This window comes from Protomyctophum parallelum (genome assembly GCF_964188405.1).
Source record: "Protomyctophum parallelum genome assembly, chromosome: 20".
NCBI lineage: Eukaryota > Metazoa > Chordata > Actinopteri > Myctophiformes > Myctophidae > Protomyctophum > Protomyctophum parallelum.
In genome coordinates this window covers 17,612,421-17,625,325 of record NC_139718.1, presented here as the reverse complement: position 1 = coordinate 17,625,325, position 12,905 = coordinate 17,612,421, and the positions used below count along the sequence as shown (strand labels likewise).

The 12,905-nt window shown below is 45.2% G+C and overlaps 1 protein-coding gene across 1 annotated transcript in view; it reads left to right on the top strand.

Moving 5' to 3' along the window:
* The window catches only part of tiam2a (TIAM Rac1 associated GEF 2a), an 80,794-nt gene that overhangs the window by 25,469 nt on the left and 42,420 nt on the right, over positions 1 to 12,905 (top strand). The window contains 5 exon segments of the mRNA XM_083792417.1: positions 5,555 to 5,728; positions 7,098 to 7,205; positions 7,740 to 7,818; positions 8,320 to 8,409; positions 8,886 to 9,107. Of these exon segments, the coding sequence (XP_083648543.1) occupies positions 5,555 to 5,728; positions 7,098 to 7,205; positions 7,740 to 7,818; positions 8,320 to 8,409; positions 8,886 to 9,107 (673 nt within the window).

Genomic DNA, 12,905 nt, shown 5'->3' with positions numbered 1-12,905 from the left:
ACAGGGATGTTCCTCCTAGCTTAACCACTTCAACCATATGGTTGAGCGACCTGAGGTCTCCAGTCTATACTACTGTCTTTTTCGTTTTAATTGTGGCGTAGGCTTTTGCTGAAAATGGACAATGCGCCGCACTGCGATTGTCCTGCGAAAGCCTTCCCCGCCAATAAGGATGCTGGGGTTTTGAGTGGTTGAGCCTAATTTCCGCTCCAAGGTGCAACAGTGACGTGACGTGACGCATCGTTACGGTAGCTTGAATATCTTTTCCGAGGCGACTTAAGCACCGCCATTGTACCATGGAGTATAAATAGCATCCAGGCGGTAACAGCTTTCTCTCACACACACACACAGAGCCATCGTTGTCCTCCCGGTAGAGACTCTTCCATCACTGTGTGCCTCTGGGCGTCTTTTCATGCACAGAAGACCTCGTCTTCAAAGTGCCGCCCCGATCTTCTGAAGCGATTAATGCCTCGACACGCAAAAGACGAGGATAAATGGACATTTTTAGACTAAGCAGAGAAGAAGCAGTGGGGTTTTTTAAGACGCTCTTCTTCCCCCAACCGGATACCATGATTCATGCTACAGACAGTGTGTGTGTGTGTGTGACTGTGTGCGTGTGTGTGTGCGTGTGCGTGTTGGGGTAAATGGTGAATGTGGCTTGTGTCAAAGCTCGCCGTAGTGCCATTAATTGCCTACAGCCAGATACAGACAAGGAAGTGACTCCAGGCACAAAGGCAGTCTTTCTTAAGCTCTGTCGTGTTATTGTCTGGAATGTGTCACACGGTCTTTCGATCTTTCCTCGAATTTTGGCGCAAACGTGGAAAGTAACTCGTCTCGGGAATCCATTTTGATTTAGTGGGGGATTTTATACTCTAATAGAGAAACAGAGAGAGAGAGAGGTAGAGAGGAGAGGTAACCAAAGCTGTATTGATTTTCACCGACACATGGGCTGACTTCATCCCCTCCTGTCCTGCTGTGGCTCTCTTGAATCCCTGTAATTATGAAGTAGTAATGTTCTTCTAATCCTCGGAAGAGAAGTCAAGTAACGTGTGTGTGTGTGTGTGTGTGTGTGTGTGTGTGAACGCCTGCACACGTTTGTGCACGTCTGTGTGTGTGTGTGTGTGTGTGTGTGTGTGTGTGTGTGTGTGGTGATGCAGCGATGATTACACTGACCTGGGATCAGATTACTGCCAGTTCCACTGTCAGTTCAGTGAGAGCGGAGAGCACTCAGACTCAGACTTATACCTCCAAGGAATCAAACTGTGTGCGATCATGGATTCATATATTCATTGAGGTCAAAACGTGGAATTTAAGGTCTCTTATTGTTCGCTGCTATGATAATAGCTCCTAGGTTTCATTATGGAGTATAATTTCCGGGTCCGTTATTTACCACACCACTGGGTGGAGACGCTACAAAACGGTTTCAGCGTTCGTCGCAGCGGTGTGATTATGTCCTGTTGCACGTCGGCGCATTGGTGGCACATGTCGACACAAGTGATTCAATTGGTTCAATGCAATGGTTGCTTGCAACTACATGCGTCTACATGAGTCTACTCGCAACTGTTTGGTTGCAAGGAGTTGCATGGCGACCCATTTGTGTGGTTTGGGTCCGTCCGCGTGTGTGCGTGCCTGCATGTGTGTTGAGTGTCCCTGTATAGACGGTCTTTGTCTCAACCTACTGCTACTGTGTTGACACTGTGGAGTATTCCCACAAGCACCGCTCAGGACCACTGTATGTAAAGAGGATTATGTCGTCGTCCCCCCATGTCAACATTCATTCAGAAAGGCTTAGCGTTCCTCCACTACACATACCCCACAACCACCCACGCAGAACTGACCCACCTTGGGAGGGGTACATAACTGCTCCACCTGAAGCCTGATTTATGCCTGTTTTGCACGCTGGCGTTTCATGCCGTAAATGGCAGATATACAAGCTCACAACGCGTCATGTTCGTGACGCATTGTGATCTTGTAGATCTGCTATTTACTGAGCGTGACACCCACCACACATCTAAGTGTAACTGAGGCTTGAGGCAGTGTACAGACACTCAGGCCTCAGATCTTAATGGGTTAAAAATGTGTGTGTTTGTGGTCACACCGCACCGCACCGCACACGTCTGCCTTTACATAACACATTTTCTTCTTTAGATAATGTTTTTATGCAGTCTCTTTGCATGCACTTAGATGTAACGGCACAGAAAAAACAGGAAACCGATGACAGAGACGGGGAAAGACATGCAACACAGGTCTTACAGATGGAATCAAACCCGTGTCATTGCGTTTGTGTGGTCCGCTACCGTCCGCCACCACACACACGTGCACACACACACACACACACACACACACACACACACACACACACACACACACACATACAAACACACGTGTCCTGTGTATCTAAAAGAGGACATCGGGTGGAGCTTTTTAAAGGAAATCATGTGTAATAGCCCCATAATAGACGTAATGTAGGGAGAGTAGTGTAGTGGAGACTGCCGTGTGTGTCATCATCTGGGTTTCTTGTCCGTGTACCCGGCAGGTTGGTACCGCGGTGTTTGTGTTAGCCAGTTGCTAAGTGGAACGGAACATGCGGCACGCGCGTGTATTTTTGGTACAAAGGTCCGTGTCTTGGGCTGGCAGTCGTACAGTGGTGGAAAGTAACTAAGTACATTTACTTAAGTAAATTTGACACTACATATCGGATCCAAATGTTGTACTCTTACTCCAAAACTTTAGTTACTAGTTACTTTGTAGATTTTGATTATTATAACAAGACACAAAGTAATCACTTCAGCCATATACATTTTGCGACACGTTGTGAGCTCGTAGATCGGCTAAATGGAACATTTTTGATGCCAATACTTTTGTATTGGACTTGTAGTATTTCTACATTGCGGTATTGATACTTTTACTAAATCAATTGAGTACTTTTTCCACCGCCGGTCAGTCAACATCCGTTTTGTCCACATTCCGTCCTCGGAGTCTCCAGGGTGGAGACTCCGCGAGAGGAAACACTGAATGACTGGCTTGAATGTATTTTTGGGGCCGATCTCCACCTCATGTCGTTGCTGGCGGGTGCAACGTCTTATGTCCATATTTTAACTTTTTTGTGCGTTTTCTTTTCCCGTAAATTAACGCCACGACACGACAGTGTCTACACATAAGCATCAACATGAGCTCGGAAGTGTTGAGCTTGTAGATCTTTCGCTATTTTTGAATTTGAATCCTGGAAAAGTGACCGCTGTTGACACACAGGGTTTCCACCTGACGGTGATGTACTACTGTGTATATACTTTTTTCTCTCTCACTCTTGACACACACACACACACACACACACGCACAGAGTGGTGATGAGCAGCGCGTGCCTGGACCCGAGCATTGGCAGAGCTCGGTGGAAAGTTGACCAGGCAACGGGTTGGTGTTCCGACCTCACTCTGACTCTGAATGAGTGTACAGTTACTCACACCGCGCCCACAGGGTCACTGTCGTGTCGGCCGCCGAATCTTTTCAATTTTCCAGTCACGCCACGTCGCCTAAATGTGAGGTGGTGGCGGTTATGCACATTATCAACTAATTCCCCCGAACCCCCCCCCCCCCCCCCCCCGGTTCGTAAACACAAACGATCCCACAAGCTGAAAACATAATTAAAAGATAATCGTTTCATGAAGATATTGTTTTTGGAGTATGGTATATTGCGTCAATGTCCCAAAGTGTTATGATACAACAAACTACACTTTTAAACAGAATGTCTTATTTCAAGAACCTTTTGAAATGACCAAATCACCCCAGGCTGATTTTGGTAAATTACAATGTCTTTTGCTTATTTGTAGATCCGCATTTACGTATTTCTTATCTGCATGCAGATTTAGGAAACATACGCACTTGATTGATTAGGAAACATACGCACTTGATTGAAACATTGGTAGCCATTGACCAAGCCTACAGGAACATTTGAAGCCATTGACCAAGCCTACAGGAACATTTGAAGCCATTGACCAAGCCTACAGGAACATTTGAAGCCATTGACCAAGCCAACAGGAACAGGAGCATTTATCTTGGCATGGCCTGGTGTAACTGTAAGGTAGTGAAGTCACTGGGACGTGTTGCTGGAACATGAGGTGAATGTTTGCCTGTCCGCCCCATGTAGCCATGCTGGTCAGAATGCTGCTTTGTTGTCCCGGCCAGCGCGTGCGTGCGCGGCGTCAGTTTGTTTGGGGGGTATTGGGGGTAGGGGGGTGTGATGGTGACGCTTACAGCCTGAATCAAAAGCACCTCAGTTTACTCCTCAGACATTTGGTCTCAGGGGAAAACATCTCTAAAGGCTTTCCTGTTCGAGGCGAGGTGACGCATCAGTGGCAATACACAAAGACACACACACACACACACACACACACACACACGCACGCCCACACCGCTTGGCTTACTCTTGCGGTGGTGGTCCCACAATGGCGTTAACGGCTCACTGTGCTCCCAGACCCCCTAACAGAAGTTGCTACGATAGCTTTTAATGTCTCAATTATCTTGCTCCGTCTAGCTGAGAAGAACCCCCCTCTAAACAGTTTTCGGTCAGAAGTGCTGAATCATTGGTTTGAGTCAACCAACCCTTGAGGTTTTGGTGCATTTGGCATGATTGAGTATTTCCTCAAGATGTCGAGCCTCGATAGTTGTGGTCCGAAGCCACACACTTTGGCGTCGGCGTCGGCTGCCCCACAATGCAACAGTGGTCCCTTTCCCCCCTCCAGAGACATGGAGTCGCAACCAAAAACCCCGGAATGGCCGCCTGTGCGCCCCAGTGGCGAGCTAACCCCAGCATTAATACCCAACTCCAAACCCCACTGTTTAGTCCCACTGAGAGATAATTGCCCTCAAATGGCTTCCTTCAAAGGCCGCACTCTGATTTCGCTTTTGTTTTTTCTCCTACTCCATCACTGGACGCAAAGTGACGTGAGTGGCTTTTGAGGAAACCAAATTGGTCTTGCCAATGCGCCAATAGCTCAGCCTCTGCAGTTCGTCCGCAATGTGTACTCGATCATTACGGCGATATTATGTGGACAACCATGTGTATGCGTTGTCAAATTACTTTCTGAGAGGCTTAATTGTATGACAACTTTACTCAGCACTTTGAACCGCTGCCAGGCTCCACATTTAGACTAATGGAAGTCCATTGATTTGTTTGCCACTTACGTATTCCTTCTCCTATTTCTGTCTTTGTTCTGTCTGTCTGTCTGTCTGTCTGTCTGTCTGTCTGTCTGTCTGTCTGTCTGTCTGTCTGTCTGTCTGTCTGTCTCTGTCTCTGTCTCTGTCTCTGTCTCTGTCTCTGTCTCTGTCTCTGTCTCTGTCTCTGTCTCTGTCTCTGTCTCTGTCTCTGTCTCTCTCTCTCTCTCTCTCTCTCCATCTTTCTCTTTCATACACCTCTCTTTTCCCCTCACACACTGGACATCTCTCTCTCTATCTCTCCCTCCCTCCTACCTCTTGCTTGTCTCACTCTCCCTCTTTGCCGTCTCTTGTATCGTCTTCTTACTTCATCCTATCCCTCCCTCCCTTCCCTTCCCCTGAGCAGAGGCTGGACGTGCTGAGCAGCATCTACTCCATGTCGCCCCCCGAGGGCGGCGTGTGGGAGAGCAGCGGCAGCGAGGTGCTGAGCTGCAGCGTGTACCTGCCAGACAACCTGACGGTGCAGCTCCCTGTGAAGAGAGAGCACACGGCCGCCCACGTCCTGGCCTCGGCCTGCAAGGTACGTTGGCTTTAGCACAGTATAAAATACAATACAATAAAACATACACAAATATAGACAAGGGAAAGTGCTAGGATGAGGATTTGCAGATCTACAAGCTCATAAACAAGTCTGCACAAGTCTTTGAATATATATTCTTTCAGAGCGAGCGTTTTAACTCAAATCTTTGCTTCTGGTTGGTCACTGGAACAACATATTTTCACATGGGGGTCGGCAGCCAATTACATATATATTTTTGGAGGTCCTTGACATGATAATGTTTGAGCACCACTAACACAGAAACATAGGTTTTTCAGTAAACTGTCAGTATTTAGAAAGCATTTGTAGAATCCTTTCTCAGGTCTAAATGGGTTAAGTAAAAGTATGAACATCATGGTCCTCCATTTTTGCTGAAAATAACCGATCTGCAAGCTCACAAAAGATGTAAATGAACTATAATGACATGTCCGAAATAGAGACAGCAGTTTGATAGTTACCACACGGATACAACGGTTGGACTCTTGTTTGCAACAGAACCACTCTGGGACTTAGTTTCGCATTTGAGAAGGATTTGTTGTTTCTCGACACCGCCGTCGATGCCAAATGGAGATGAAGCCAATGTCAATATGAAGTCCTCTTGTTTCGTTTATCCATGATTTGTTTGTGATCTGGCTACCCAGGCGTATGTGTAGTTTCAACATTTTCGATTTGTGCATTCAAAGGCGTGGATATAGTTTGCACATTGGAGTAGCTACACGTATGTACAGTACAGTGTGTAGGCACAGACAAATCATGCCATTTAAAATGCAACAACCACTCACCAGAGATTAAACGTGACCCATAGAACAGAAACGGCTTTTGCAAGAGAAAGTTCTCTAAAAACTCTAAATCACAAACAAAAACATAACGCTCCATTGCTCTACTGTCAAATCATCGTATGGGTCTCTCATTATAATTAATTCATTCATTCATTCATTAACCACTAACCTTACAAGGGTCCCGTCCTTGTTTCCCTCTACCAAATCTCTTTGTTGAAAGTAGCCCAACTATGCCTCACATTGCAGTTCATGGCAGAAGGAGGACACTAGGGTTAATTTGGTTAAGTGCCTGTGAAACTTGTACACGATCCCACAACCCTGACCCCACCCTCTCACACAAGTGTGACAAGCAAACACACACACACACACACACACACACACACACACACACACACACACACACGCAACGCCCGTCCAGATCACAACTAATGTCTTTTGTTAAACAGGCTTATGTTTAATTGAGTAGCATATTCCACAGTTGCCAGCTGCCATACTGTGCGTACGCTGTTGCGTGTTGTCCTCAAGCTGTCCTCAATCAGGGCAATCAATTAGCGTTGTTGTGGTTGCTGCAGGTGACGCACCTGGACCCGGCTCTCCACTGCCTCCGTGTGCACAGGTGTGTGGGTGGCCAGGAGGGGGAGGTCCAATACCTGTCCCCCGACGAGCTTCTGCACGGCGTGGTGAGTGACGGAGCTTGCTTTTCTTTTCTTTATTTTTATTGAGGCTCTGAAATTTCACATCTGTTCAATCGCAATACAATGCATATAGAACCACCCATTGTTTTTTTAAACCCAACATAGAAAAACAACAAATACCACAATACGAACATTACATTACACAGACAAAATACTATTAATACAAGACAAACGAGTACACCACAGTCTTGACATAGACTTGACATACCGTTCGAGCTTGGTTTTCTAACAGTGGTGGAAAGTATTATTTGTACTTAAGTACAATTTTGAGGTATTTGTTGCTTTACTTGAGTACTTTCAATGTCCAGTACTTTTACTTCTACTCCATACCACTACATTTATTGAAGTATTCAATCATTGAATCAACCACCCACCACAGCAGGACCTGTAAGGGTCCATGTTTTGTTCCATTTACATCCATGTTTGAGTTCAATTGACACCGAGGACTGTACTGAGCGAGTACCACGGGATACGCAGGGCTCTCCGAGTTTTAAACGTTTTATTTGTTTAATGTTCCAGGAGTACCATCAGCTGGAGGTGGTTCCGTTGAATGTATTCACTCTGCACATGAGCAGGCCCAGCGGCACGGGAGACTTTGGTGAGTCCACTAGACCTCACAATACATTAGACACATAGACCGTCTGGATTCTATTCTAGAACCGGACGAGCGCTAACAAAATCCATTGATCTGTTGACTATTCTTTGCATGAATCAATGCTATTCATTCAGACCATAAACATGATGGTAAAATAGGTATTAAAAATGATTAATAAATGCTCATTCAACTCTATGAGTATATCATAATAAATTATGAAAAAGAGTATAGACGCACACTATAGATGCAAATTTTATTGTGGACGCAGAGACAGAAAAACGACCGTTTTGGACAGACTAGGCTGGGTCACCTGAATACCTTGCAGTCAATCACATTACTTTTATTATATGAAACAAGACAAGCATTGATGAACATAATAGATAGCCCATATTAGACAAACTAATTACAGTATACAGTATGATACTTCATCAAATCCTTTGTTGTGTTACAAAAGTGTAACAAATTTCTTTCTTTGTTTTATGTCTGTTTGTCTCTATGCTTCAGGTTTCGCAGTAACAGGACACATCGATGGACAGAAGAACAGCAGAATCTTCGTCAATGAGGTCCTACCTGACGGACTGGCTTTCAGTGAAGGTACCGTCCTACCCAGATTTTACTTCATTTTGTACCCCTTTTTCTCCCCAATTTAGTCGTTAGGCCAATTCATTCCTCCCCACACACGTTCCTGTGTTGTGACTGTTGTTGTCTTACTGACTCACCTGCCAGAGTGTTCGTCACACTCCACCAGCCCCAACACTACCCCCCCGCCACCCAGCCTGTAGGAATACAATGCAGTAACAATTATGACCCTCCACGCCCCGGCTTCCCTCCCCTGAACACGGGCCAATTGTGTTTGTGTCGGCACTGGACAAAACCAGATGTAACCCACGGTGGATTCGAAACCATTACGACCTCTGCAGAGATGAAAGCACCACACAAGTCTGCACTCTCCTGCAATCTCCTCTTAACCATTATATATATGTGTGCGTGTGCGTGTGCGTGTGCGTGTGCGTGTGCGTGTGTGTGTGTGTGTGTGTGTGTGTGTGTGTGTGTGTTGCTGCCGCCGCCAGGCCTGCGTCCGGGGGATGAGATCTTGGTGCTGAACGGTTGCAGCGTGTCCAGCCTGGACCTGACTCTGATCCAGACGCTGTTTGCCGAGCAGACGGTGCAGCTGAGCGTGAGGCGAGAGGGTCCCTCCATACGGACCCCTCTGACCACCCTCGACCTGACCCCTGACCCCCCCGGCCTGGCCGCGCGGACCCCCACGCACCACCGAGCCAAGTCCTCCTCAGGTACACACACACACTTTACTTGAGTAAAAGCATCAATACTGCAATGTAGAACTATAGACGCAGAATTCAAAAATGTACGTGGGTGAAAAATCTGAAAATACAAAAGTATTGGCATCACAATGTACCAAAAGTGAAAGTACTCATGCAGAATGTCTCATTTTTCATGTGCATAATCATCTTTTGAAAATGACAGATCTACAAGCTCACAATGTGTTGCATCGCGACGCATTGTGATCTTGTAGATCGGCCATTTTCAAATGGCTGAAATGTATATTGGTTTGCAGTGATTAATGTATATGCTTTGTAATAATAATCAAAGTCTACAAAGTAACTAGTAACTAAAGTTTTCAAATAAATGTAGTTGAGTAAAAGTACAATATTTGCCTCTGAGATGTAGTGGAGTAGAAGTAAAAGTACTGGAAATTGGAATTACTCAAGTAATGTACAAATACCTCAACATTCTTCTTAAGTACAGTACTTAAGTACATGTATTTAGTTAGTTTACACCATTGGGTTTAATATAATAAATACATTGAACCAATGAAACATATTGTGAGTAAATGATAACTAACATTGGATCCATTGGAACACAGCCTATTCTTTTACATTTCCCGAAAGGTAGCGGTTTTGGATACAATAAGACGAGGTAGTAACCAAAGTTAAACACGACCCTCTAACGATCAAATGTGTTAAGGACAGGCGAGCAGATGTTGACTGGCCGCTGTGTGAAGACATTCAGCAGCTTCAGTGTGAAATTTAAGCCACGCTCTGTATCAATAAAGTGCAGATGTAGTCACAGATGGTGTGTGGCAACGAGGAAACCACACCTTCCCCAAAATGGCTAAGTGTGTTTGTGCGAGTGCGCGCATGCCTGTGTGTGCGTGTGTGTGTGTGTGTGTGTGTGTGTGTGTGTGTGTGTGTGTGTGCCTGTGTGTGCGTGCCTGTGTGTGTGTGCTTGTATTACTATACTGGTGAGAAGAGCCACATGTCCCCAAGAGGATAGTTGGTATTTGAGAAATGGACATTCTGGGGTCAGTTTTCCTGGTCCTCACAAGAGAAATGCTGGTTTTATTGTTAAAGTTGATGGCCTAAAATGTTGATGTACTCATAAGTATAGTAATGCCAACGTGTGTGTGTGTGTGTGTGTGCGTGTGCGCACGTTCTATCCAACGACACGTTCTTGTGTGTTGACGTTTGTGTCGGTCTATCAGCAGGCTGTTATCCAGCATTATCCCTGGTCAGTCATGCATATCTGGTCTAAACCCTGAAAATCATAATTATATTACTGTCGGAGTGCTGTCGGCTTGAACCCCATTGAGCGCCCTCGTGATGAAATTAAGCGGGGACATGTTATTTCATGTACTTGCCTCTTGGATGACATTTGAATATTCACCATATTGTCTTTTGGTGTCATCTCCTGTCGTCAGCAGTAGTTTGACAACCCCCACCAATTAGCCCAGCTACCACAACACTTCCTTCCCAGTTACACACCCTGAAACATGACATGTCATCATCATGACAGTTATGGTTCAACTGCAGCATGTTTATTTGCTAAATGCTTTTTTTATTAAACAACGTGGACTGCACGGGTGCTAATAGCCGAAATTCTAACATTCGAGCATTCCGTGGCACTTGGGTGAGCACTTTATATTTGAAATCTGAACGTGTATGTACACGTTTGCTCTGTAAATGTAGCAATCCCCCAAAAAACAGGCTGAAGTTGAACACATGGTTGGACGAGCGTCATGTGAATCATGGCTAACAGCCCTTCAAAACGAAACGAGATCTCTGGTTCCTTGTTAACCAGTGGTGGAAAAAGTTTTCGAATGTTTTACTTAAGTAAAAGTATCAATACTGCAATATTGTTACAACTAAAAGTATTTAAAATTGACTTGAATAAATGTACTTAACTAAAGTACAAAAAGTAGAAAGTACTAATTTTGCAGAATGTTTTCAAACGTATGAAAATCTTTTGAACATTTTGTAGATCGTCTATTTTCATGGCTGAAGTGGTTACTGTAGGTCTTGTAATAATAATAATAAAAATCTACCGCTTGTTTTCAAATAATTGTAGTGGAGTAAGAGTACGATATTTGCCGATGTAGTGGAGTAGAAGTAAGAGTAATGGAAATTGGAAATTACTCGAGTACAAATACCTCAAATTGTACTTAAGTACAGTAAATGTACTTAGTTACTTTCCACCACAGTTGTTAACAAACAGTCAAACACACACAGAGCTCTGGTGGGCTCCAGCATGGTGTTGGTCTCCTTAGGGAGAAGGAAGGCAGGTCAGACAGGGATAAGACGTCTCGTTAGTATCAGGTGTGTACAGTGTTGCATTCCCAGCGGGGGAGTTTTCAGAGCGCGCAGCGTAGGAAACTGAACACAACAGGTGTTCTGAGTAAAGCTGGACAAGCACAGCTGATGCTCTGCTGGTCAAAAGACCAGAAAGAAGAGAAGAAACAAGGAGTGATTACATAGTAATAATGTGTCCGGTGAAACAGGCGCTGTCTACGTTGTCCCCCTTTTTGTCTTTGTTTTCCCCCCATATTATTATTATTATTAATATTGTAGTAATGTGTACGTTTCTGTGGCGCAACCTCGCGGTCCTTGTTTGCGTTCGTTTCCGACGTTCTGTGCGTGGTTCAATGACTGTTTTGTTGTGGCTTTCCTGCTGTCCAGCTCATAACATTAGCAGCTGTTGTCACTTTGAGGCTGCGGTCGTACAGCTTGCTTGCTGTGGTGCGGAAATCAGCCCTTTCGCGGTGCGTGTGGCATAGCTTAGGAGGAAGGCAATCATACTACACTCCCATTGGCTTAGGCAGTGTGTGTGGCAGCCAATCAGGCTAGGCCGTCATTATGACTAGGTCTTCTAAATGACTAGGTCGTCTACATTTCACGAGCTTTCATTAGTCAGGTTTCACCTGACAAAAACGAATTCCGTTGAGGCCTGGTAACAACTCATAGTTGTTCTACGGGCTCCTCCCTAAATGTAGGTTGAAATCACGCCGGTAGCTGGCTGTGATTCCAACCTACAGTACAGTACTAACTTAGTAGTGTACTGTAGGGTGAAATCACGCCGGTAGCTGGCTGTGATTCCAACCTACAGTACAGTACTAACTTAGTACTGAACGTTGATAATCACAGCTTCCGCCTGGAGACCTGTGTTGACACGTCCTTACCGCGCTTTGATCCATTTCCCGTCTCTCTACACCCACTGTCCCCGTTTAAATGGAAGCAAATAAGGTAGCTCTCCACCGTATCGACGTGGTCGGGGGCGGCAAGTGTTGCAAAGCATCTGTTTCGGGAACTCGTCGTGACACTGAATTTCCTGCTGGATCTAATAAGGCAAGGCAAATAAGGCCTGCTGATGTGTTATGCTGTTTGCCTTATCCTAAACACTTAAGCCTTTTCAATCCCCACCTCCACCGTCTGTTTGGTAATCCTTATGAATAATAAACAGCAGGTTTAAGGAGGAGAAATAGGTTGATTACTATCTCAAACAACACTCCTGTAACCACATGAACCCGTCCCCATTTGTGCCATGTCATAAAAGACAAAAAACCTAAGAAATAGCTGATCTACAAGCCTGTAGATCTTCTATTTTCAGATAGGCTATTTTGTGTAGAGGGAGTAAAATAACAAAAATGGAAGACCTCGGTCAACTACAAGTGACTTCAACTTCAAAGTACTTTAAGGGGGGGGGGGGCATTCAGCAGTCTAGCTGAGCCCCTTTTGGTGAGTTTTGAGGCTCTGTATGGACGGCCTGAGGCCATTCGTTTGTAGTGGGTGTGAAGT